General features: G+C 39.9%; 3 protein-coding genes across 7 annotated transcripts in view; 2 read left to right on the top strand and 1 right to left on the bottom strand.

The window, feature by feature from the left end:
* The window catches only part of LOC124411582 (RB1-inducible coiled-coil protein 1), a 35,807-nt gene extending 30,734 nt beyond the window's left edge, over positions 1-5,073 (top strand). For 4 of the 5 annotated variants that reach the window (XM_046890790.1, XM_046890791.1, XM_046890788.1 and 1 more), the window contains 4 exons: positions 577-1,314; positions 1,681-2,028; positions 2,498-3,442; positions 3,932-5,073. In XM_046890790.1, the coding sequence (XP_046746746.1) occupies positions 577-1,314; positions 1,681-2,028; positions 2,498-3,442; positions 3,932-4,117 (2,217 nt within the window). In that variant the 3' untranslated portion in view covers positions 4,118-5,073. The remainder of the gene's footprint in view (positions 1-576; positions 1,315-1,680; positions 2,029-2,497; positions 3,443-3,931) is intronic. The other variant, XM_046890792.1, reaches the window with a different exon arrangement.
* Positions 5,074-8,158: 3,085 nt separating this feature from the next.
* Positions 8,159-9,410, bottom strand: LOC124411278 (cytochrome b-c1 complex subunit 7-like). Its single transcript, XM_046890332.1, has 4 exons — positions 9,262-9,410; positions 9,020-9,070; positions 8,418-8,584; positions 8,159-8,346 (listed from the first exon to the last, which is right to left on the bottom strand). Exons 1-4 carry the CDS (start codon positions 9,296-9,298, stop codon positions 8,269-8,271), a joined length of 333 nt encoding a protein of 110 aa, XP_046746288.1. The 5' UTR covers positions 9,299-9,410; the 3' UTR covers positions 8,159-8,268.
* A 1,325-nt stretch (positions 9,411-10,735) lies between these two features.
* On the top strand, positions 10,736-15,362 carry LOC124411315 (tripartite motif-containing protein 45). Its single transcript, XM_046890388.1, has 8 exons — positions 10,736-11,055; positions 11,578-11,831; positions 12,387-12,574; positions 12,832-13,026; positions 13,096-13,310; positions 14,043-14,323; positions 14,504-14,620; positions 14,939-15,362. Exons 1-8 carry the CDS (start codon positions 10,751-10,753, stop codon positions 15,067-15,069), a joined length of 1,686 nt encoding a protein of 561 aa, XP_046746344.1. The 5' UTR covers positions 10,736-10,750; the 3' UTR covers positions 15,070-15,362.
* Positions 15,363-26,398: the final 11,036 nt, after the last annotated feature.

Below are 26,398 nucleotides of genomic sequence, written 5' to 3'. Positions count from 1 at the left end.
CTATTATTGTTATTATAAAATATGTGCACAGCTTCAGGTACTTTGATTTTTTGTTTTACAGGATAAAATAGCTGCCGTCGCACCCCAAAAACATAAACAACAAAAGAGAAACCTTCCCCAAAATATTTATCCCCAATACTCGTACTATTCATTGTGTCCTACATAAAATAACAATAATTTTATGAATCCTAAACTTTCGATAAGCAACGTAATTATACATATTATAATACCATTGATTATCATTTAATGACAGATAAACAGGATTAATTAATACTTCACAATGCTTTGAAACATCTTAACACAGCTTTCATTCTTCGAAATTCGTATTGAAAGAACTAAATTCGAAATTCAATCGCTGTTTATCGATTCATAATAAATTAGGCCATTGAAGTGTTTGTACAGGTGTTTTTGATCAAATATTTTGTGGCTTAATTCGATCACACAGAGAAACTAGTTTTGAAATTTGTATTAACAGAAGAAGAAGAAAGTGTAACGATACGATCAAGTAACTTGAGTGCCCAGAAAATTGTGATAATCGATCTAACCGTGAATCCGTTTCGTTTCTTCATTTTTCAGGAGAACTTGGGAAACACGCGCGAAGAAGTCGAACGACTCCGGTCGGTGCTTCGCTGCATGAAATCGGTGGCAGGTGAAGCTCTGCTGGCGTTCCGTCAGGAGTTGACGATAATAAGGGAGCACACCCTCATGGACAAATCAGGGCTGACGGAGTTGACGCAGGGCGTGAGACAGGCGCTGGCAATTCACTCCGGAGAATGTGAGAGGACGCTGCAAGAGCGAGAGCAGGAACTGACTGTCGACCACGAGCTGGAAATGGCTGATTTACGAAAGCTGATGCAGAGCCGGGAGGAAGACATTCGTTCCCTCGAGCAGACCATCGTCGAGAAGGAAGCCGAGCTCTCTGAGCACGAGAGGCTGCTTACGGCTTTGCGCCAGAAGATGGAGGCTGACCAGACGGAGTTCCGCCAGTTTCAGTCCAGGATCATTATCATGGAGGAAGCCATCGACAGGGCCAACATAGAGAAAGACATCGCTCTCAAGGAGAGCCAGCAGGCGAGTAAAGCCGAGATCGATGCGCTTAATGCCTCGCTTGCTCAAAGCCAGGAGAGGGTAGGACAGCTTGAGGAACGCCTCAATGCTGCCAGAGCTGAGCACGAGGAGGCTATCAAAGCTGCCACAGAGAAGTATCAGAAGGAGTATAAACAGGAACTAGAGAACATCAGGAGCAGGTTCAAGCTCATGGCTGCGTCGACGATGGAAAGAAGTCCGAGCGATTCGAGCCTTGAGAAGATCGAGGTGAGGCTTTATCAAGTTTTTTTTTTCAACACACTCTTCATCTCAATATGAACAGACAGCTTTTTTAAACCTAGTTCCCAATCGATGAGGTTCTTTTTACCTTAAAGTTGGTCTAATTTTGAGCAGAATCAGTCGAAACGTCTCTGAGTTATTTAAAAAAAATGTGCACTTGTTTGTTAGACATTAATTTGAAATTGGATGAATCCATTAGTTCAGTTTCATCCAACTCAAAAGTGGTAATATTTTGAACAAAATTGGCTAAGCAATCTTAAGAGTTATTTGATGAGTAGACCAATATTGGGTAGTCGATCGATCTACCTCTTTGATCGGAGGACTTTAAAGGTGACTTTTCTTCTCGAAACTCAGCGTCCTGACATGATTGAGCTGGTCAACCATGAGACGATTTTGGCAAAGTTGCGAGAGGATATGAGGGCTGAGAGAACGGTAGCTATTCGTGCAGCCATCGATAAGGAGAGGTCGGATTGTGCTGCCAAATTGGACCACGAACTGAGACTGGCCAGGCAGAGGAACGACGCTGAGAGGCAGGTCTGGTTTAATGAAGCCATGCGCAGGGTGATCGAGGAGAAGGAGAGACAGGTGGAAACTCATAGGTCCAAGGAAGCCATGCTGTCCGAAGAGTGTGAACGCTTCAAGGTAACCATCAGGAGGCTCACCGAGTCGGAGAACATGATTCGGCAAACGCTTACCGAAACCGTAAGCATTTTCAATCATTCATGTCAATTGTAGTTTTTCGGTGTAAATCAGAGACTATTCAGAATTGGGCAATGTACGATATGATGCAGTAAACTTGTTCTTAGTTAGATCGAAAGCCGCCATTTGAAGGCACAGCAGGCATTTTACGACTTCAAAACCACTTGTGTTTGATTTTGAAAGTTTTTCTTTCTTATTTTGTATTATGAATCAACTTAGTGTAATAAAATATGAACCTAACAGCTTGCATAAGGTTTTCTGCACCTTAGATTTGGTGTGTTTGACCTAAAACGATCGACTCTCCCTTCGATGCCATGTTGTTTAGCCATGCACATATTATATTGGATCTCAAACGAATCTTTGCTTTGTTATTTTTTGATGTTCGGTTCCTACACGTGATTGATGAAAAACAAAACTTTTTAAGAAATGAATAAACACATGTAGATAAAATCGAGGTAACTATTTTCGTCAGGTCGAGAGTCTTGAGGCGGATAAAGTGAGACTAGAGGCGAACATGGAGGTGGATAAAAACGTGTTGAAAGAGCGTGAGGACAAGTTGAAGGAGTTGGAATCCGAGAGAGACAAATTGAGAGGGGAGCTGAATGACGAACGTTTGAAGATGAGTGAGGGAGGTGGGTGCTTGGAGGAGGCTGTGAAGATGTTGGAAGCGAAGAACGAGAGGCTGGAGACGATAAATGCCGGGACTGACTCACGACTGCAGAAGCTTGAGGCGGAGAAGGACAAGCTAAAGGCAGAGCTAGAGATCCACAGGAAAAACGACGAGATTGAAGTTTCAGAGTCGAAGAAGGTACGTCTGGAGTCAGAACCAGACCTCCAGGACCTGATCCGGCGACTCGAGCTAGTCGAGAGCGAGAACAAGCGGCTAAAATCCGAGGTGCGGATGCTCCGCGAGAGCAGAAGCATCCTCGACTCAAAGGTCGAGGCCCTGAAGTCCGACAATGTTGCCTTGAAGATGGAACTCGTTGAAGAAAGATCGCGCCGGAATTTTCCCGGCGAGGCAACAAACGCCACCACAGCTCCCGATCCTCGCGATAAGGACATGAGCACCTCGGTCGCTGTGATCCCAGAATGTTCGAGCCGCGATGCTGCGACGAGCCCCAAACTTAGCAAGCGAAAGTTGGCGGCCCACTTCCACAACAAACTCACTCGCAGCACGAGAAACCTTATCCAGCAGTCAAGGATCAGCATCTGCACGTGCAATCCAGGCGATATCGTCCTCGTGCTGTGGGAACCTGCTTATTCGTCTTACACCGTATTTCAGGAAACTGATGCAATATATTTAGTACACTCCGACAGCATCGTCCTTCTCGATCTGACATTTAATTCTGACGGCACACCGAAGAAGAATCATACCGTTGCGGAGGTTATCAAAAAGGAGTGGTGCCTTGCGAAAAAGGTGATCAGAATTTCGGTTAAAAAACTTTATTAGGAATTCTGAAATTTGAATTACAATAGCAACATCGATTCACATCTAAAAGATGCCATGGTAACAGAAAATGTGCGATACTACCGGATCGTATTTAATTTTAAAACCTTTTTTTTTACCAATATTTTTGTATTTATTACTTCAATGGACTAGAATAGAGGTTTATTCACTTGCACCAATTTTTCTGTCCTTTTATATTCGTGTTATTCGCCAAATACGATCAGCTGATAGTCGAGGTCCACGCCATATTGCCCAACCGCGTCCATATAATGTCCATATAAAAAACAAACGTTCTTGGTTTAACAGTGATAGAATAAAAATCTTGATTACCTGGGATTCAATTTAAAATAAGACATTCGATCGGATTTCGCAACGTTATCAAAAAATTCGCATTTATGAATTTGCCATTGAAAATAGATATTGATTAACTATTATGTGTATATTTTATTGCTTTTTCAGGCCAACAATCGATATAAAGTTGAGGAAGGCAAAACATTTTACCGGGTTAAACTTAAGCCACAGCAGAAAGAGAGCGGCAGTATCTGCGCTGGCAGTAGTGGCACCAGTAGCCGTCAGACAGGCGGGGCATCGGCGAAAGAAGAATCTTCGTCATCGTCTCAGCAACATCAGCCTTCATCCCACTGACAAACGGTAGCGTCGCATCCCGACTTGAGTTCCGGAACACGATTAAGCTGGCGTAATGATACAGCAAATGATTATCGAATTAAAACTATCGTATCACCTGTATCGAGGATGTCGAGATTCTTTGAGTACATTAGTATTTCTTCTTGCCTGATCAGCCTATTCAAATGCCAGGTGATTGGCATGCGAAATAATAATAACAAGAAGAATAATAATAATAATGAAAATGATAATAGGCAATTGAGACGTACGGTCGGTTAATTTTATGGGATATTCAATCATTTCTAATCGATATAGAATTTTAGCGGTATCGATGCGTGAAGAAAGGAAGTGACTAAATATTAAAAAAAAAAAAAAAAAATCATCAGTATACCCATTTGATACTGAGACTTTTTGAAAAATTTGATGCGTTTGACAACATTTTTGTTAGTTTTTAATCACACAATGATAACAAGTAATAAAAGAATGATAAAATTTGAAAAACTAGAGGCAGAGAAGGAATATGCAGAAATTAATTGTTCAGTTGAAGAATAATAATTGAAATAAGAGAAATGAACATATTCTGAATGGATTTTTTTTTTTCTTCGGTTGTTGTCTCCTAAAGAATGAACAAGGTTGATGAATTCAGATTCCTATTTATAGGTACTACATCTGGGTGAAGCCTTGATAATATGAATGAATTCTATAATATAATATTATTACTATATTGTACCTAGATGATGTTAATCAATTGATTACCTGTAATTTTCGTGATATAAAATATTATAGTTGTAATACGAATAGTAATATTAATAATAGGGTACGTAGATCAGGATATTAAACTTTACGATAATATTAACGATTCGAAATAACAATGATAATAATGATGAATGAGTAAATGATACAACATTAATGATAATATTAATAACGAAGGCATGAAAAATATGATTAATTGCGTATTCAACTTGGAAATGAGCCTACAAAAAAACAAAAAAAAAAAAAAAACAGATGAAACAAGTAATCCGGAAGCGAGTGGATACACAAAGAAAGAAAGAAAAATACGTAGACGTGTAAAACGGGACCTAAAAGCAGATAGCTGATTTACCTATTGATATAGGCACGGCGTTTTATTGTGATACACATAAAATACAACATATATATACACACCTCTACTATTAATTATTATCACTATACCATTTGTAGGTAAAATAATATTGATAGAAAATTGGATGACGTAAAAATTTTATATTGCGTCAATGAAAAAAACTTACTGAAAGAGGGCAAAAATTCTTTCAACCTATTAAAACATCGCGTGCTGTGAACGAAGCTGCTACGGTAAAAGCAAAAAAAAATGTTAAGAAAAATCCTAATGATTCTCTGCAATTTCATACGGCAGCAAAAGGCAGTGAGATTGAATGACTAATAAAAAGAATTGAATACACAGACAACAAATAAACAAAAAAAATAAATAAATATATGAATGTACGTTACGGGATTTAAACTGATGAAATAAATACAAAACGAATCAAAACATCGGTAATTTTATGGTTTAATGTTGCAGATTCTTGAATATTCTGTCTTCTTCGCTATAATTGTACGTGATAATATTAAGGAACGAAAATTAAATCAGACAATTCTGACGTGTTTAATTTGCGTTCATTGTATTTTATTTTGATATTTTCGAATGGGAAGTGAAAGAAAGTAATGTCAACCACAAAAATGATGTTAATAATAATAACAATGGATATTGATGCAAATGTTAAGAAAGTTTTGTGATTCAATCATCTATAGTTATTATATTATTACATTATATTGTACAGTGTGTTAGAGTAACGACACCAACAACAATCATGATGATAATAATAATAATAATAACAATAACGAGTTACGTTATATATACTTTATTTTTGCTCGAGATTTCCAGTTTATAACAGACATACCCATAAAAACTGCACACACTTGATAAAATATAGAAGAAGAAAATCATATTCTATAGCGATATTTGTAGAAATATTCTTATTGTTATTAAATAAAATTAGGTACGTTCGTGTATTGTAGTGATTTTATATTAAATATTGGATAAATAGATAATAAGAGTTGTCATACTATTTTGGTGAGCTGCAATAGAAGGGAAAACTCATTGATTTTGACTATAGTTCACAATTATAGACGTATAAAGTACATCCAAATAATCGTATAAAAACACCCATTCTTTCATTATTCGTGGGTAAGCCAAACCGGCGAATGTAAAGTCGCAGAAGAAGAAGAAGAAGGAGAAGAGAAAACAGAATATAAGTGAATTCAAAAAAGAGTGTTATTTTCTTTGAGCTTTTTTTTGTTTTTTACTATGTTGTTTATTTCTATTTCGATGTATTATTTACAGGATTTAATGGATATTCTACTGGAAATTCGGCAGTCAATCCTGCTATATTTGTGTTCTGTAACACAGCTGTCGAATTGAAACGAGCTAATATTTTTTTCGACGATTTGTTGATGGAAAAAAATTCATCACCAAATCTTCAGTTCTATCCATTGCGTTGTTATTGTTAATATTATTATCAAAACTTACCGCTAACTTAGCATGAAAAATGACTATCGTATGAGAATTAATCTATATTATAAAACATAAGTAACTATATAATATAAGTATAATAGGGTATAATAAATCTATGATGAAACATAATAATAATATATTAATATAACATCTAGTGATTATACATAAAAATTACCTTCGATACTAGTATAATAAATTAAAATACCTGACTTGAATATGCGATGCAATGAGTGCGTGATCATAAGTATTTGCATAGATACTATTTACATATATAGATGCAATATTTGTATGCGGTATTGTGGCAATTACCAACTGAATTCATTTTTTCGGCTTTCCGTTCGTTTCGAAATAAATTGTTTTTGTTCAATTAGATTTTTTTTTTCTCAAGAAAAACAGTACCGTAACTGTGTCGTTATTATTAATATCAAATATATTTTAACTGATAGTAGACATGCTGTGCAGTAACGAATTTTCATCTCTAATTATTGCAATTTATACACACCATTAATTACAGATCACGTGAGTAATATTTAGTAATTTTTTTATAAGTTGAAAGAATCATTTGTTTAGACGAAAAAAAAGAAAAAGCCATACGAAAATGGAGAATTAACTGCATGATACCTACTGCTAATGCCTAAATACTCCGTTAACTTGATGTAATTGTGTAAATATAAATATATACAGACATATATATCTACACAATTACCCTTAAATGTCGTTTAGGTAATAAATTTTATCAATTTTAAAACATAAAAAAGTAAATAGATGTAGTTAGGGTAAGAGTATAATTCATCCTAATTACATTATGTATCAAATATTGCATACAGTAGTATGTAAATAATTACACAACGGTCGCAGCGTACGTTGGTCATGTAAGATGGATAAGGAAGTAAAAAATGGTGATTATTTTTTCATATAATTCAAAAAAATATCTTTTCTATCTTCCTTTATTTTTTACTTTGAGTTTGCATTCAATTAGCTTGTGTTTTATATTTTTTTTATTTTCCAACTGCGATACTAATTGTCAATCTGGATCAAATTTATTGATGATAATTGAAAACTGATGATGATGATGATGATGATGGAAAAAAACTTTGAAGCACAAATCGGAAATGAATTGATTTATATTGACAATAAACCATTTTGTATAATTCCATATTCTATAATAGGTATAAGTTACGATATTGTATCGTAAATAGATTAAATGCGGTGATTGTGGAATCGACGAGAATCCATTTTTTATTTAGTAATACCACACGATTATAATTCTACATTAAGATGATATAGGATAATCAAAAATTATTGGGTGATAAAAACGCGAGGAGAAAAATAATAAAGTAAATTGCATTTTATACTGCCACACGTATTATTCTTTATTACGGTTTTATGATGGTTTGAAGAACAGAGTTTTCGGTAAATTTCTTCACTGTCCAAATTCATGGTGACATCACGTGCCTTTCAATAATTGTCACAGCACAGAAATTGCAAAAACAATACATACAGCTCGTTAGTTAGATCGTAACCGTATGTTTTATTAATTTCAAATAATATTACACATCATTATTTATTATACACATAATATATACCATTTATATGACTAAGAAAGAACCGTGCGAGGGATTTACATCTTGTTCCATTGTTCTTTTTCTTCGCGTTCTTTCATTATCTCGTCAATGTAAGGTCGTAAGTATTTAACATCCTGAAAAGAAATTTTGGATGTGCAATCACATCACCCAGATCTTAAAAAATATCTTTTCCTCAGATTCTCACCTCTTCGTATTTAGTCCACTGATCCTTAGGTAAAATGGACTTTGTAATGGACAACTGGGTAGCGCGAAGTATGCGGTAATTTCTTTCATCAACCAGTTTTTGCGGCAATCTTTTCAACGCTTCCTGTACCAACTCCGTTTCGTTGAGGCAGTCATCGTGATGCAGACCTGTATTCAAACAAGGGTAACGCACGGTATAAATATTCATTGTAATATACTTTCTAGCTGAGATGTTGACTCGAAAATCAAGTCATTTACCCACCAGTTCCGTAGCCATGACAGAGATGATTCCAACGATATATACCCGGTACGATCATCCCCACCGAAACGCGAATGTTCGGTTTTGAACACAGAAGCCGAACACTGAGCATTTCAGTAGCAGACATCGCGACAAACAGCTCAAGGTTCACACCCAGCCTCGATACTCATACCGGATTTTTGAACCCAAATAATTCTGGACTGGATGAAGATGAATAAATATTCTTACATATCGTTGGATTCATTTCAAGATTTCAGTCAACGTCAGTTACTAGACTTTAGAATGTGAGATTTGGACGTGAAAATGATGGACAAAGTGGAAGATAAATAAATATAAGGTCTTACCGTATTGATTAAACCGGGAAATATTGTAGGCCCATTTTTTTATACCCTCGCCTGAAATGCAGAAGATAAAATAAGGTAACTATAAAGAGATCTTAATGTAAGTTATGTAAGGTCGTGGAGTGTCATGGGAGCGATTGAATCTCCGACTTGAGCTCGGAAATGAATTCAGTCTGAATTTTGGTTCGCTTTAATGAAATATTTCTGAATTATACTTGAAAATAGTTAACGAATCTCCAACTTACTAAAGAAGCCCGGGGATTTTTTAGGTATCCAACTCATGGCTTGATACCAGACAAAAAGAACCTTAAAAGTTCCGACGTCCAAGATCAGCTATTAAGTTTAGTACTGCTCGGTACTTTGGCCACTGACTAGATCACTCCGTGAACCAGATCCAGATGCGCTTATTCGACACGAGTTCTGGCACTCACTCGAGATGTCATTAACTCATTCATGCCTTGTCCGCTTGGTGACGCTACCTCACTGTCTAATTAGTGTCTAACTACCAAACCAGTTTAGATTCAATATTAGTTTAAATTATTGCTTGCAATCAACATTATTTCAGCAGTCACATTTTTTTTTGGAAAAATCGTTTAAAAAAAAACCATCTAGTAAAAATAATTGCTTTGTTATAGTGATGTTAATTCAAATTTGAGATCTTTCCAAAATTTTTTCTAGAAAGCTTCTCCTATATATTAGCTAATTTGCTAAACAAATTATTTGAAAATTATATTTCGTTACGAAATGTTGACTGAGACTTGTATGTACGGTTGATAATTCGTTGAGGAGATAATTCACATTTAAATGATTGCGGCATCGCCAAGCACCGCCCTAAAAATAGGAGACGATTAAACAGTAATATTGAATGGTTAACACCAGCAGCTGGTCATGTGATATTTTAATAAACGTGTTTCAAGGATGTGAGAGAAGTGAACGTTGGGTAAAAACGTGTGTAAAAAAGCATCCCTCATTTCACCCCTCACGGGTGCTCGACTGCGACTAAATCGTAGCCGGTCGTAATTGTCAAAAACACATCTGAACAAAAACTAGAATAAAAACGCGACTTTTGGTGCTTTAAAGTCGTTCATGTCATTGTAAAGGGAAGAGAAAGGCGCGGGCAGAAGGGCGGCTGCCTAATCCCTGACAGAAGATTCCTCAGACAGCTGGCATTCGTGGGTAAGTATGCGTGTGCCCACTGCAGGGTACCGAAATATATTTTTAACTCCTCGCGGCATAGTGCCATACCTCGTAACCAGGGAAGCGTGGGAGGTATGCGCATTGCTTGTGGCCGCATAGGCAATCTGGTTCGCGGACAAGCCCTGGGAGTCGAGACGATTAGTGAACAGAAGTTGAGTGGAGAGGTGGATTGCAGCAGTCGGTTCGAAGCGTTCGTCGGTCGTTCCGCAGTCCGTTCACCAAACAAACCAAACCCTTCGCTGATCTTTCAACTTCGTCCAGACGTCACAGCGTCTGCAGCTGCCGTCTATTTGTCTGTGATGATAACGATTGCAGACCTGATTCATCCGACCAAACGATGTTCGCTTTCTGAGCCACTCAAGCAGCGAAGTTAAATTGATTTCGAAAGGTTTCCTAACACTGTTGGTCCACTTACCCACTTCCGATTCTTTGGCTCCGCGTGGTGAATCATGTATCGTTTCTAGTGCAGTGAATAATTATCCTGTGAAATTATTAAGATCATAATCGCACCGCATCGAGAAGACCAGGCCTGATGGAATGAAAGACGTCGAGGAATCGGCTCGTGGCTTGATGAACAAGAAGATGAAGGGTAAACAGCAAACGACCTCGATCGACCTGGTTGACATAGTGAAGAATTCGGGGAGAATACAAGCTCTGGCTCGCGGTTGCTGCGGGCGGGACGAACTTCTCAGAGTTGATGGTAACGGGGGTCAGAAGACCACCACCTGCAAGGAGCAGAAGGAGGCGTTCATATTCGGAAGTTGGAAGCGTCGACATAAGCGAAGACCAGCCGCGACCGCCACCGTCAGGCCAGTGTCGATCAGTGATGAGAATTTCGAAAGGTAAGGTCAACGGAATTTTTCAAAAATTTTTGGTACCCGGGTGCGTGAGACGTTTGTTAGTTAGTTGGTTGGTCCGCTGCTGAGGTCACCGGTGAAAACAAACCGGCGCGTTCTATTCCTGATCACGCGAGCATTCCTCTTACCGGGTTTAAGGATTGCCGAGATTCCTAAAGTGTCGAGGGACGCTTTAGTGCTATTTAGATCAATAACCAAAGAGAACAGACCACGACGTTCGTTTCAGGCCATCTCGTGGCTAGCCGTACCGGCCACTCAGTTTAACAGCAGTGTATATATTATTTCTGCCTACACGGCTTGCAGCACCGGAGAATTAATACCCTGACATCGAGTGTTTCTAAACATAGAATAGCGCGACATTCACCGTTTAGAATAATTGTTGTAACTGACCAGCTCGCACTTATGCTTTGTGAGACTGAACGCGCGTGCAGGAAATGGTTTGAATACAGTATTAGATGTACTGGTACAACAGCGTTGTTGACTAGTAGCGAATTGCCTTTGCCGTAGGAACAACAACAACTCTAGACAGGATGATACAAAACGAGGAATCCCCGCCTCTCAGAGAAGTTCTACCTACTACCCCTCCTCTTACACGACGACCAGCGTCACGTCCTTCGGTCTCGAATGTCGCATTGACGCCAACGTCCCTTGCGAGGAGGAATTCTGGTGTCCGAGATGCAGTCAGAGGATGCAAGAACCCCGGCTCCTCCCTTGCCTCCATCCGATCTGTACTCCGTGCGTCGACCAGTTGATGAGCCAAGGTAGGTTGAATCAATAAAGATCAGTTACCGACCCAGGAGACGCGGCTTGATGATGGCAACACTCGCCTTCGATCCTCTCTCGGTTGTATTAGATACTAATAGCGTTTCACTGACGATGGGCTTCTCAGTGTTTGTAATACTCAGTCAGCTGCCAGGATGTTTGGTTCCAGTCAAATGCACACATGTGCGTGATGTTCGAGTGAGATCTTCGCAGTCGCACGTGGCCTAGAACCAGAACGCACGTGTTGCCCCTCCTTGATCCATTGCTTGAACTGTTAACTGCGGGCAGGCAAAGCCGCATATCGTATGGCAAAAGGCGCAGGATGCTTCTGTTTACTGAATGAAAAACGAGAAGACACCGCGCGCAAGATGCAGACTGCATGGTGTCGCCTTGCACCGCAGCGACTTCCTTTCCTGTTCATCAAACTTTCTCCGGATTTATATCACGTCTACTTGGAAAACCGCGAACAGAGATTAAGATTACAAAAGGGTTGACGGTTGCCTGTGTGAATTTTTTTAATCGATTTTTGACTCGGAGCACAAATATCCTTTCAGGAATCTCGACCTCCGGTTTTCGCGAGGGGTGCCCAATTTGCGAGACTCCGCTACCCTGCTTTGCTGGCTCGGCTAACGCCTTACCTCCACCGCATTATCCTCTTCAGCATCGTCTTGTCATGGACGCTGTTAGAAGGCGGCTTGCCCATCAGGTTCTCTGCTGCGATACCTGCCCTGAGGAGGTTCAGGTGAGCGGTAATAGACTAAGTAACACTTCTTGGCTGTAGAAACGTTGAAACGGTTACTGAGTCTAGGTGTCCCCAATTAAATATTGAAATTCACTTTCCACTTTGCATATTGACGCTTTGGCGAATCTGTTACCAAGTTTCGAATAAATCTTTTGATATCCTCACCATATCGACGGTTGATTACCGAATTTTGTAAAACTCCTACGAACTTGATAACGTCCATTTTATGATTCAACATTCTTCTCCACGATATACAGGCCTCAGTCCACTGTCCAGCATGTCTGCGAAACTTTTGTTCGGACTGTGGGACGGAGCATCAGGAGCAGGAAGTGAGAGCTTACAAGGTGCACGAAGTGCGACCGCTTTGGGAGGCGCGACGAGTTCGTCGAACAGCGTTGTGTTTGGCACACCCGACACACGCCCTTCGCTTCCACTGCATCGCCTGTCAGCAGGTTGGTAATCCATTGGAATGGTGTACGAGAAATTGTTTAAAAAATGGCGACGTTCTTTGTCAATTTCAGGTGACATGCAGGGAGTGCATGTGGCGCGGAGCTCATCGAGGACATGCCAGCGAGGGTGCGTCTGGAGCCGGAAGAAGGGCTGCCGCCCTCATCACCGCTGCTCTTCAGCGTGCCAGAACCCTCCTCAACTCCCTTCTTGTCGAATACAACAGTCAGTTATTTTCTCCCACGACCCTCGATCGAAGGCACAGTCTATACAACACCGAGAGCGAAAGGTTAGCTGATTTTTATTTTGACATGTGTGCCCTGTGTCTTGTCGTTCAATTGGAGACATTTTTTATGAGTAGTTAATGTGCAGAAAAATCGCCCGTTCTGAATTCTCAAGGTCAAGTAGGCCGTTAAAAAATTTTCTCTGTTAGTAATCGTGCGATATTAATGAGTTTTTGAAGTCCCCCCAAAAAAGGGTTGTTCAACCCTCATAAAGTTTTGAATACGCAATTTACAGGGATGATTACAATTATAAATATATTTGACAGTGTTTTGCAATATTCTTATCGGAATCCAAAGTATTTGCGCGGTCGAGCAATATGGTGACGCAAAAAGCTATCAGCTGATTGTTTTAGCTGAAAAATATGATTAAAACTGGACAATAAGCTTGGTTGCATTTCAGTCGTGTCACATTCAGTTGATGAATAATGAAATACGTGCTAAACATCAATTCTACAATTGAATACGAATCGGTTTGCATCACAATTATATAGATAGCATCTATCGATATTCTGAACCCGAACAGAAAAGTATTGTACAAAAAATTTGCAACTGACGTACAAATAATTTCAATATACCAAATTCCGTTGGATAATTCACAAAGAAATTTCTGGATTGTGGGATCTTTGCAGACAAAAATTGAAACTTCGTTGACGTAAATCAAAGTGCTTCTTTCGAATCTTATAACTACACCAATATTCATGCTCGTATCGGGGCTGATATATTTATTGCATCGTCAGGTACTCGGACACCTTGCCACGAACTCATCACTCCAGAAGTCGTTCGACGTTGTCATCACACACAAAGGAGGCCAAGGCGCGTATGCAGGAATTCGCGCGACTTCAGAGAGCTCGATATCTCCTGGACGCGATATCGCTATCCGAGGAACTTCTAGCTGACGGCGCAGACGTCGAGATCCTCAGCCTCAGTGGTATCATTTTGAAACGGCTCAAAAACCTCGGTGTGAAGCCTCTTCAGACAGAAAAATCACGGAACGAGGACTCCAACGAATCTTGCAGTGGTGAGAGGATTTTTTTTTTTTTCAAACTGTTCTCTGATCCGGGAAGCCTTTTTGTGTTACCAATTGATGCACTTTAAAAGTAGAGATTCCAACATTCAAAACGAAATCTGATTGGAAAATTTTCATAGAGCCACATATAAGTAATTGTTGATATCTTATGCATTTTATATTACCTTATAGAATCCCAGGATGACAATGGGCTGAGAATTTCGCATCCAGGCGTTTACCATTGCTGCACATTTTGCTCCAGCGGTGGAAGGAAAGAGGCTGTCTGCGCCTGCAGTGGAACGATGCCAGGTCAGTGATAAAATGAGTAGCAACACAAAGTTCTGAAGTCCTTAATTTCATTTAAAGACGTCTAGTGGCAATCAATAAACTCATAGCACACTAATTCTGTCATATTTGAATATACAAGTACATTTTCATTGTTTATTTCACTTCGACTTGACTTGATGTCACGAAACAAAGATCCAAAACTATCAGCTGATTGTCACTTCCGACGCCATATCGCTGCAACTAAGTCCACATTAAACATTCAAATAATTTGACTTAATTTTGTCATATGCAGTGCGACATGAATGTATTTTTAATTTAATGTACTCGCGTCATCTTCAGGAGGATACAGAGGCTGCGGTCACGGACACGTGGGACATCCTGGCGTCAGCCACTGGTCATGCTGCGGTTCGATTCATCGACACGGTGAATGTCTTTCGCCAAGAAAATGCGTATATCAAATAATACTTTAACTTTGCAGAGTTAGAGTGTGTAAGAGCGAAAATATATCGTTTAATAATATATTCTAAAATAACAACTGATTTTATTATCGTTATTAAATTATTTTAAATTGACAACATATTCCTCGACATTCTATAAATTTGAGTTCGTAGACGTATACATATAATATATGTATTTTATATTTTTAGGTATTTTTGAGTGGGTGTGTATAGTAATATCCTCTACCACCATTACTACTACTATCATAAGCGTTAGAATAATGTAATCACACATATATAATATAACTGAAATAATTATCGGCTATGAATGAAGAATAATTTAATTTATTGAATTGAAAATACAGTTTCATATTCAACAATTAATTTTTCCACATATGAACGGTGAACAAATTTGCAGTACTCTTTGAATATAAAACGTACGAAATTAACCATTTTCATTGATAGTTCTGCTTTAATTGCGCCCTTTGACTCAAGTTTGAAGTAGATTTCTTTTCAAATCTGGTCTTCCCTTTTTTGTCGGTGAACGAACAGGGAATAACGTAACGCCGCTAGACTAATTCTAATTTGTGTGCCGAGCTGAGTGAGCTTGGGTTTGGTTAGAGGATGCAATGGGCGCATCTAGCAGTAAATAAGACCGAGTCAATGAATCAGTCCTAAAAACTCTGGGGGGATCCTGTAGAATAGAAGGACGCGCTCTTCAAGTCTAATACTTGTTATACACGCTGTAGGTAGCTGTGAGCATTCGTTTCTTTCTCGAACCGCATGCGTTAAAAATAACACTTATGATACAGCTGTTACCCAAGGGTCCGCACATCTGCAGTTTGAGTTTTTTTTTCCGCACTACTTTACAGACACGCTTGCGGTAAACGGTAAAAATCTGGAATACAAGGAAGTAGAATGTAATCCTCCCGTGTGGGGAAACAAAATGAGCGTTGAGAAGAAGATGCGATCATTTTTTCGAATGATTTTTGATTTTATTTCTTAGTTTCGTTTTTATTGCGTGTCCGCATGTGACCTAATTTTTCTCAAACGCTATGACATGCATAGTATGGCGACTTATGGATATTTACATACCCATGTGGAAATCGGGTATACTATTTTTATCCATAACAGCTGGGCCTCTCGACATGTTACGAATCTTTGTAATTTAAATGTAAGCTTTGTTATTGGGCCCATATATTTGAGCTAAGGAAAACAACTAGAGCTTGCATGAAGAATGATTGTTGTTTCGGTTGCAAGTTAGGATAAAAATATGCGGCATTTACTGAGATCTAAAACTGTTTATTGATAGTAGTCATAGCTTGTATCTATTCGTTTTGGAGGGTCCAGTGTGAAAACCACTTTGGTCCACTTGGACTGTCAAGAAAAATGCAAATTGATTTTTGCTTTCTCGTAACGATACATAAGAAGGTAATTCTTTTGACAAATTTTTCTCAGAGTCGTGTTATTTTTCCCATTGGATACTATTATTTTCTGAGATTACTCTTCAATGCCACAACAACGGTATCGCTAATTCATTGACGATATCAAAATGGACAAACGTGGTTTTTCTAGTGGACCCTTCATTTGATTTCTTATAATTGGAGTTTAACTAAAATGTTATTGGATATTATTACCCACCACGTTTCAAGGGATTTACGTATGGGATAGGAGTGAGGGAAAAAGAGATCGCAAACGAACGGAAAAGAGTGAAAGAAAGATGGTGAAAAAAAAAAAATTAAGAACAGTAGTCGTGAGGGTGAGAATGAAAGAAAGCACGGACATGATAAAAGAATCTTGATGATGGATACTATCGCCTAGTTTGACTCTGGGAAGTGTCGTGACGCCCATTGCCTCATTGATATTGCAGTGTTAAAACCATGCAGAACAAATGCTGTTTTATCTTGTGACTTAGAGGCATTGAGGATCGAAATGAATACACCATATTTTAGGCAAAGAGACGATAACGAGTTACTGAAAAAAAATGATGATGTGTCACATTTGCAAGCAATAAGATTGTGTCTATAACAAGTAACGTGTAATATAGATATAATAAACAGATTTCACTGACAATACTTGATTGAACATTAATGTTCGATACCTAAGTAAAGCAAATACCAGTATTTCTCAGCATTACTTGCAGGCAGAGTTTTTCGAAGAATCCTAATAGCGCGTAGTCTAAAGTGAATGCGACCGAAAAATCAAAACTAACGGTGAAGAGGTGGGAGATTCACTTGGAAATTTGTCTACTTCAGATACGTTTTCTGAGTTCCTGAGAGCCCGAATACATGAAAAAGGATCACATACGGAATCGACTCTCAGACAGAAGTTTTTTGACTGCGAGAAAAAGTAGGGCTAACCCCTTTGATTTTTCGACAAGAATTTCGGCCACTCTGAGGAGTGCTGCAGACATTTAATTCATGCACTGTCCCGACGGAATTTTGCGAAAGACATCGATTGAGCGCAGTCCGAATGCGCTGCGAGCTACGGATCAAAAGTTACAGCCAAAAAACGAAAGACGTATTTTCTCAATTTTTCTGCTGCTGGTCTTTGCGTCGTAATTTCTCTGCTGTTGGTCCTACCCTTTTTTTGGTGTGTTTTCTAAGTTCCTGGGGATCAAATTACTCTAAGGATGGTCATACAAATCGTTTCCGAAACGATAAATTTTCAGCGCCGAAAATGACCAAAAAAGGAAGGCTAACCCCTTTGGATTTTCGGCGAAAATTTTGACGATTTCGGAAAGTGCTGCAATCAATTTCATAAGGCACTATTTCGACGTAATTTTGCGAGAGGAATCGATTGAGCGCAGTCCCAATACGCTGCGGGCCATTGCTGAAAAGTTACGGCCGAAAAACTCATGTTTTTCATCGCCATTTCTCTGCTTCTGTTCCTACGCTCTTTTTGATGTGTTTTCTGAGTTTCTGGGGGTCGAATTACTCTAGAGATGGTCATACAGAACAATTCCGAGACGAGAAATTTTCGGCTCCGAAAATGACCAAAAAAGGAAGGCTAACCCCTTTGGATTTTTGGCGAAAATTTTGACGATTTCGGAAAGTGCTGCAATCAATTTCATAAGGCACTATTTCGACGTAATTTTGCGAGAGGAATCGATTGAGCGCAGTCCCAATACGCTGCGGGCGATAGCTGAAAAGTTACGGCCGAAAAACTCATGTTTTTCATCGCCATTTCTCTGCTTCTGTTCCTACGCTCTTTTTGATGTGTTTTCTGAGTTCCTGGGGGTCGTATTACTCTAGAGATGGTCAAACAAAACAATTCCGGGACGAGAAATTTTCGGCTCCGAAAATGACCGAAAAAGAAAGGCTAACCCCTTTGGATTTTTGGCGAAAATTTTGACGATTTCGGAAAGTGCTGCAATCAATTTCATAAGAAACTATTTCGACGTAATTTTGCGAGAGGAATCGATTGAGCGCAGTCCCAATACGCTGCGGGCGATAGCCGAAAAGTTACGGCCGAAAAACTCATGTTTTTCATCGCCATTTCTCTGCTGCTGTTCCTACGCTCTTTTTTATGTGTTTTCTGAGTTCCTGGGGGTCAAATTACTCTAAAGATGGTCATACAAAACAATTCCTAAACGAGAAATTTTCGGCTCCGAAAATGACCAAAAAAGGAAGGCTAATCCCTTTGGATTTTTGGCGAAAATTTTGACGATTTCGAAAAGTGCTGCAATCAATTTCATAAGGCACTATTTCGACGTACTTTTGCGGGAGGAATCGATTGAGCGCAGTCCCAATACGCTGCGGGCGATAGCTGAAAAGTTACGGCCGAAAAACTCATGTTTTTCATCGCCATTTCTCTGCTTCTGTTCCTACGCTCTTTTTGATGTGTTTTCTGAGTTCCTGGGGGTCGAATTACTCTAGTGATGGTCATACAAAACAATTCCGAGACGAGAAATTTTCGGCTCCGAAAATGACCAAAAAAGAAAGGCTAACCCCTTTGGATTTTTGGCGAAAATTTTGACGATTTCGGAAAGTGCTGCAATCAATTTCGTAAGACACTACTTCGACGTAATTTTGCGAGAGGAATCGATTGAGCGCAGTCCCAATACGCTGCGGGCGATAGCCGAAAAGTTACGGCCGAAAAACTCATGTTTTTCATCGCCATTTCTCTGCTGCTGTTCCTACGCTCTTTTTGATGTGTTTTCTGAGTTTCTGGGGGTCGAATTACTCTAGAAATGGTCATACAAAACAATTCCGAGACGAGAAATTTTCGGCTTCGGAAATGACCAAAAAAGGAAGGCTAACCCCTTTGGATTTTTGGCGAAATTTTGACGATTTCGGAAAAAGCTGCAATCAATTTCATAAGGCACCATTTCGACGTAATTTTGTGAGAGGAATCGATTGAGCGCAGTCCCAATACGTTGCGGGCGATAGGTGAAAAGTTACGGCCGAAAAACTCATGTTTTTCATCGCCATTTCTCTGCTGCTGTTCCTACGCTTTTTTTGATGTGTTTTCTGAGTTCCTGGGGGTCGAATTACTCTAGAGATGGTCATACAAAACGATTTCTAGACGAGAAATTTTCAGCTCTAAAAATGATCAAAAAAGGAAGGCTAACCCCTTTGGATATTTGGCGAAAATTTTGACGATTCCGAAAAGTGCTGCAATCAATTTCTTAAGGCACTATCTTGACGTAATTTTGCGAGAGGAATCGATTGAGCGCAGTCCCAATACGCTGCGGGCGATAGCTGAAAAGTTACGGCCGAAAAACTCATGTTTTTCATCGCCATTTCTCTGCTGCTGTTCCTCTGCTCTTTTTGATGTGTTTTTTGAGTTCCTGGGGGTCGAATTACTCTAGAAATGGTCATACAAAACAATTCCGAGACGAGAAATTTTCGGCTTCGAAAATGACCAAAAAAGGAAGGCTAACCCCTTTGGATTTTTGGCGAAATTTTGACGATTTCGGAAAAAGCTGCAATCAATTTCATAAGGCACCATTTCGACGTAATTTTGTGAGAGGAATCGATTGAGCGCAGTCCCAATACGTTGCGGGCGATAGGTGAAAAGTTGCGGCCGAAAAACTCATGTTTTTCATCGCCATTTCTCTGCTGCTGTTCCTACGCTTTTTTTGATGTGTTTTCTGAGTTCCTGGGGGTCGAATTACTCTAGAGATGGTCATACAAAACGATTTCTAGACGAGAAATTTTCAGCTCTAAAAATGATCAAAAAAGGAAGGCTAACCCCTTTGGATATTTGGCGAAAATTTTGACGATTCCGAAAAGTGCTGCAATCAATTTCTTAAGGCACTATTTTGACGTAATTTTGCGAGAGGAATCGATTGAGCGCAGTCCCAATACGCTGCGGGCGATAGCTGAAAAGTTACGGCCGAAAAACTCATGTTTTTCATCGCCATTTCTCTGCTGCTGTTCCTCTGCTCTTTTTGATGTGTTTTTTGAGTTCCTGGGGGTCGAAGTACTCTAGAAATGGTCATACAAAACAATTCCGAGACGAGAAATTTTCGGCTTCGAAAATGACCAAAAAAGGAAGGCTAACCCCTTTGGATTTTTGGCGAAATTTTGACGATTTCGGAAAAAGCTGCAATCAATTTCATAAGGCACCATTTCGACGTAATTTTGTGAGAGGAATCGATTGAGCGCAGTCCCAATACGTTGCGGGCGATAGGTGAAAAGTTACGGCCGAAAAACTCATGTTTTTCATCGCCATTTCTCTGCTGCTGTTCCTACGCTTTTTTTGATGTGTTTTCTGAGTTCCTGGGGGTCGAATTACTCTAGAGATGGTCATACAAAACGATTTCTAGACGAGAAATTTTCAGCTCTAAAAATGATCAAAAAAGGAAGGCTAACCCCTTTGGATATTTGGCGAAAATTTTGACGATTCCGAAAAGTGCTGCAATCAATTTCTTAAGGCACTATTTTGACGTAATTTTGCGAGAGGAATCGATTGAGCGCAGTCCCAATACGCTGCGGGCGATAGCTGAAAAGTTACGGCCGAAAAACTCATGTTTTTCATCGCCATTTCTCTGCTTCTGTTCCTACGCTCTTTTTGATGTGTTTTCTGAGTTCCTGGGGGTCGAATTACTCTAGTGATGGTCATACAAAACAATTCCGAGACGAGAAATTTTCGGCTCCGAAAATGACCAAAAAAGAAAGGCTAACCCCTTTGGATTTTTGGCGAAAATTTTGACGATTTCGGAAAGTGCTGCAATCAATTTCGTAAGACACTACTTCGACGTAATTTTGCGAGAGGAATCGATTGAGCGCAGTCCCAATACGTTGCGGGCGATAGGTGAAAAGTTACGGCCGAAAAACTCATGTTTTTCATCGCCATTTCTCTGCTGCTGTTCCTACGCTTTTTTTGATGTGTTTTCTGAGTTCCTGGGGGTCGAATTACTCTAGAGATGGTCATACAAAACGATTTCTAGACGAGAAATTTTCAGCTCTAAAAATGATCAAAAATGGAAGGCTAACCCCTTTGGATATTTGGCGAAAATTTTGACGATTCCGAAAAGTGCTGCAATCAATTTCTTAAGGCACTATTTTGACGTAATTTCGCGAGAGGAATCGATTGAGCGCAGTCCCAATACGCTGCGGGCGATAGCTGAGAAGTTACGGCCGAAAAACTCATGTTTTTCATCGCCATTTCTCTGCTGCTGTTCCTCTGCTCTTTTTGATGTGTTTTTTGAGTTCCTGGGGGTCGAATTACTCTAGAAATGGTCATACAAAACAATTCCGAGACGAGAAATTTTCGGCTTCGAAAATGACCAAAAAAGGAAGGCTAACCCCTTTGGATTTTTGGCGAAATTTTGACGATTTCGGAAAAAGCTGCAATCAATTTCATAAGGCACCATTTCGACGTAATTTTGTGAGAGGAATCGATTGAGCGCAGTCCCAATACGTTGCGGGCGATAGGTGAAAAGTTACGGCCGAAAAACTCATGTTTTTCATCGCCATTTCTCTGCTGCTGTTCCTACGCTTTTTTTGATGTGTTTTCTGAGTTCCTGGGGGTCGAATTACTCTAGAGATGGTCATACAAAACGATTTCTAGACGAGAAATTTTCAGCTCTAAAAATGATCAAAAAAGGAAGGCTAACCCCTTTGGATATTTGGCGAAAATTTTGACGATTCCGAAAAGTGCTGCAATCAATTTCTTAAGGCACTATTTTGACGTAATTTTGCGAGAGGAATCGATTGAGCGCAGTCCCAATACGCTGCGGGCGATAGCTGAAAAGTTACGGCCGAAAAACTCATGTTTTTCATCGCCATTTCTCTGCTGCTGTTCCTACGCTCTTTTTGATGTGTTTTCTGAGTTCCTGGGGGTCGAATTACTCTGGAGATGGTCATACAAAACAATTCCGAGACGAGAAATTTTCGGCTCCAAAAATGACCAAAAAACGAAGGCTAACCCCTTTGGATTTTTGGCGAAAATTTTGACGATTTCGAAAAAAGCTGCAATCAATTTCATAAGGCACTATTTCGACGTAATTTTGTGAGAGGAATCGATTGAGCGCAGTCCCAATACGTTGCGGGCGATAGGTGAAAAGTTACGGCCGAAAAACTCATGTTTTTCATCGCCATTTCTCTGCTGCTGTTCCTACGCTTTTTTTGATGTGTTTTCTGAGTTCCTGGGGGTCGAATTACTCTAGAGATGGTCATACAAAACGATTTCTAGACGAGAAATTTTCAGCTCTAAAAATGATCAAAAAAGGAAGGCTAACCCCTTTGGATATTTGGCGAAAATTTTGACGATTCCGAAAAGTGCTGCAATCAATTTCTTAAGGCACTATTTTGACGTAATTTTGCGAGAGGAATCGATTGAGCGCAGTCCCAATACGCTGCGGGCGATAGCTGAAAAGTTACGGCCGAAAAACTCATGTTTTTCATCGCCATTTCTCTGCTGCTGTTCCTACGCTCTTTTTGATGTGTTTTCTGAGTTCCTGGGGGTCGAATTACTCTAGAGATGGTCATACAAAACAATTCCGAGACGAGAAATTTTCGGCTCCAAAAATGACCAAAAAAGGAAGGCTAACCCCTTTGGATTTTTGGCGAAAATTTTGACGATTTCGAAAAAAGCTGCAATCAATTTCATAAGGCACTATTTCGACGTAATTTTGTGAGAGGAATCGATTGAGCGCAGTCCCAATACGTTGCGGGCGATAGGTGAAAAGTTACGGCCGAAAAACTCATGTTTTTCATCGCCATTTCTCTGCTGCTGTTCCTACGCTTTTTTTGATGTGTTTTCTGAGTTCCTGGGGGTCGAATTACTCTAGAGATGGTCATACAAAACGATTTCTAGACGAGAAATTTTCAGCTCTAAAAATGATCAAAAAGGAAGGCTAACCCCTTTGGATATTTGGCGAACATTTTGACGATTCCGAAAAGTGCTGCAATCAATTTCTTAAGGCACTATTTTGACGTAATTTTGCGAGAGGAATCGATTGAGCGCAGTCCCAATACGCTGCGGGCGATAGCTGAAAAGTTACGGCCGAAAAACTCATGTTTTTCATCGCCATTTTTCTGCTGCTGTTTTTACGCTCTTTTTGATGTGTTTTCTGAGTTCCTGGGGGTCAAATTACTCTAGAGATGGACATACAAAACAATTCCGAGACGAGAAATTTTCGGCTCCAAAAATGACCAAAAAAGGAAGGCTAACCCCTTTGGATTTTTGGCGAAAATTTTGACCAATTCGAAAAAAGCTGCAATCAATTTCATAAGGCACTATTTCGACGTAATTTTGTGAGAGGAATCGATTGAGCGCAGTCCCAATACGCTGCGGGCGATAGGTGAAAAGTTACGGCTGAAAAACTCATGTTTTTCATCGCCATTTCTCTGCTGCTGTTCCTACGCTCTTTTTGATGTGTTTTCTGAGTTCCTGGGGGTCGAATTACTCTAGAGATGGTCATACAAAACAATTCCGAGACGAGAAATTTTCGGCTTTGAAAATGACCAAAAAAGGAAGGCTAACCCCTTTGGATTTTTAGCGAAAATTTTGACCATTTCGAAAAAAGCTGCAATCAATTTCATAAGGCACTATTTCGACGTAATTTTGTGAGAGGAATCGATTGAGCGCAGTCACAATACGCTGCGGGCGATAGGTGAAAAGTTACGGCCGAAAAACTCATGTTTTTCATCGCCATTTCTCTGCTGCTGTTCCTACGCTCTTTTTGATGTGTTTTCTGAGTTCCTGGGGGTCGAATCACTCTAGAGATGGTCATACAAAACAATTCCGAGACGAGAAATGTTCGGCTCCAAAAATGACCAAAAAAGGAAGGCTAACCCCTTTGGATTTTTGGCGAAAATTTCGACAATTTTGAAAAGAGCTGCAATCAATTTCATAAGGCACTATTTCGACGTAATTTTGCGAGAGGAATCGATTGAGCGCAGTCCCAATACGCTGCGGGCGATAGGTGAAAAGTTACGGCTGAAAAACTCATGTTTTTCATCGCCATTTCTCTGCTGCTGTTCCTACGCTCTTTTTGATGTGTTTTCTGAGTTCCCGGGGGTCGAATTACTCTAGAGATGGTCATACAAAACAATTCCGAGACGAGAAATTTTCGGCTTCGAAAATGACCAAAAAAGGAAGGCTAACCCCTTTGGATTTTTGGCGAAATTTTGACGATTTCGGAAAAAGCTGCAATCAATTTCATAAGGCACCATTTCGACGTAATTTTGTGAGAGGAATCGATTGAGCGCAGTCCCAATACGTTGCGGGCGATAGGTGAAAAGTTACGGCCGAAAAACTCATGTTTTTCATCGCCATTTCTCTGCTGCTGTTCCTACGCTTTTTTTGATGTGTTTTCTGAGTTCCTGGGGGTCGAATTACTCTAGAGATGGTCATACAAAACGATTTCTAGACGAGAAATTTTCAGCTCTAAAAATGATCAAAAAAGGAAGGCTAACCCCTTTGGATATTTGGCGAAAATTTTGACGATTCCGAAAAGTGCTGCAATCAATTTCTTAAGGCACTATTTTGACGTAATTTTGCGAGAGGAATCGATTGAGCGCAGTCCCAATACGCTGCGGGCGATAGCTGAAAAGTTACGGCCGAAAAACTCATGTTTTTCATCGCCATTTCTCTGCTGCTGTTCCTACGCTCTTTTTGATGTGTTTTCTGAGTTCCTGGGGGTCGAATTACTCTGGAGATGGTCATACAAAACAATTCCGAGACGAGAAATTTTCGGCTCCAAAAATGACCAAAAAACGAAGGCTAACCCCTTTGGATTTTTGGCGAAAATTTTGACGATTTCGAAAAAAGCTGCAATCAATTTCATAAGGCACTATTTCGACGTAATTTTGTGAGAGGAATCGATTGAGCGCAGTCCCAATACGTTGCGGGCGATAGGTGAAAAGTTACGGCCGAAAAACTCATGTTTTTCATCGCCATTTCTCTGCTGCTGTTCCTACGCTTTTTTTGATGTGTTTTCTGAGTTCCTGGGGGTCGAATTACTCTAGAGATGGTCATACAAAACGATTTCTAGACGAGAAATTTTCAGCTCTAAAAATGATCAAAAAAGGAAGGCTAACCCCTTTGGATATTTGGCGAAAATTTTGACGATTCCGAAAAGTGCTGCAATCAATTTCTTAAGGCACTATTTTGACGTAATTTTGCGAGAGGAATCGATTGAGCGCAGTCCCAATACGCTGCGGGCGATAGCTGAAAAGTTACGGCCGAAAAACTCATGTTTTTCATCGCCATTTCTCTGCTGCTGTTCCTACGCTCTTTTTGATGTGTTTTCTGAGTTCCTGGGGGTCGAATTACTCTAGAGATGGTCATACAAAACAATTCCGAGACGAGAAATTTTCGGCTCCAAAAATGACCAAAAAAGGAAGGCTAACCCCTTTGGATTTTTGGCGAAAATTTTGACGATTTCGAAAAAAGCTGCAATCAATTTCATAAGGCACTATTTCGACGTAATTTTGTGAGAGGAATCGATTGAGCGCAGTCCCAATACGTTGCGGGCGATAGGTGAAAAGTTACGGCCGAAAAACTCATGTTTTTCATCGCCATTTCTCTGCTGCTGTTCCTACGCTTTTTTTGATGTGTTTTCTGAGTTCCTGGGGGTCGAATTACTCTAGAGATGGTCATACAAAACGATTTCTAGACGAGAAATTTTCAGCTCTAAAAATGATCAAAAAGGAAGGCTAACCCCTTTGGATATTTGGCGAACATTTTGACGATTCCGAAAAGTGCTGCAATCAATTTCTTAAGGCACTATTTTGACGTAATTTTGCGAGAGGAATCGATTGAGCGCAGTCCCAATACGCTGCGGGCGATAGCTGAAAAGTTACGGCCGAAAAACTCATGTTTTTCATCGCCATTTTTCTGCTGCTGTTTTTACGCTCTTTTTGATGTGTTTTCTGAGTTCCTGGGGGTCAAATTACTCTAGAGA

Source organism: Diprion similis, chromosome 10 (genome assembly GCF_021155765.1).
Source record: "Diprion similis isolate iyDipSimi1 chromosome 10, iyDipSimi1.1, whole genome shotgun sequence".
NCBI lineage: Eukaryota > Metazoa > Arthropoda > Insecta > Hymenoptera > Diprionidae > Diprion > Diprion similis.
The sequence above is the reverse complement of the archived record's forward strand: the minus strand, read 5'-3'. Positions and strand labels throughout refer to the sequence as shown.

Coding starts and splice junctions, on each gene's coding strand:
- LOC124411278 (XM_046890332.1), bottom strand. CDS start 9,298: ATGAGTTGGATACCTAAAAAATCCCCGGGCTTCTTTA. Junction 9,071..9,261: donor AAAATCCCCGGGCTTCTTTA/GTAAGTTGGAGA, acceptor TCTGCATTTCAG/GCGAGGGTATAAAAAAATGG. Junction 8,347..8,417: donor AGTGGACTAAATACGAAGAG/GTGAGAATCTGA, acceptor ATTTCTTTTCAG/GATGTTAAATACTTACGACC.
- LOC124411315 (XM_046890388.1), top strand. CDS start 10,751: ATGAAAGACGTCGAGGAATCGGCTCGTGGCTTGATGAACAAGAAGATG. Junction 11,056..11,577: donor AGTGATGAGAATTTCGAAAG/GTAAGGTCAACG, acceptor CCTTTGCCGTAG/GAACAACAACAACTCTAGAC. Junction 11,832..12,386: donor CGACCAGTTGATGAGCCAAG/GTAGGTTGAATC, acceptor ATATCCTTTCAG/GAATCTCGACCTCCGGTTTT.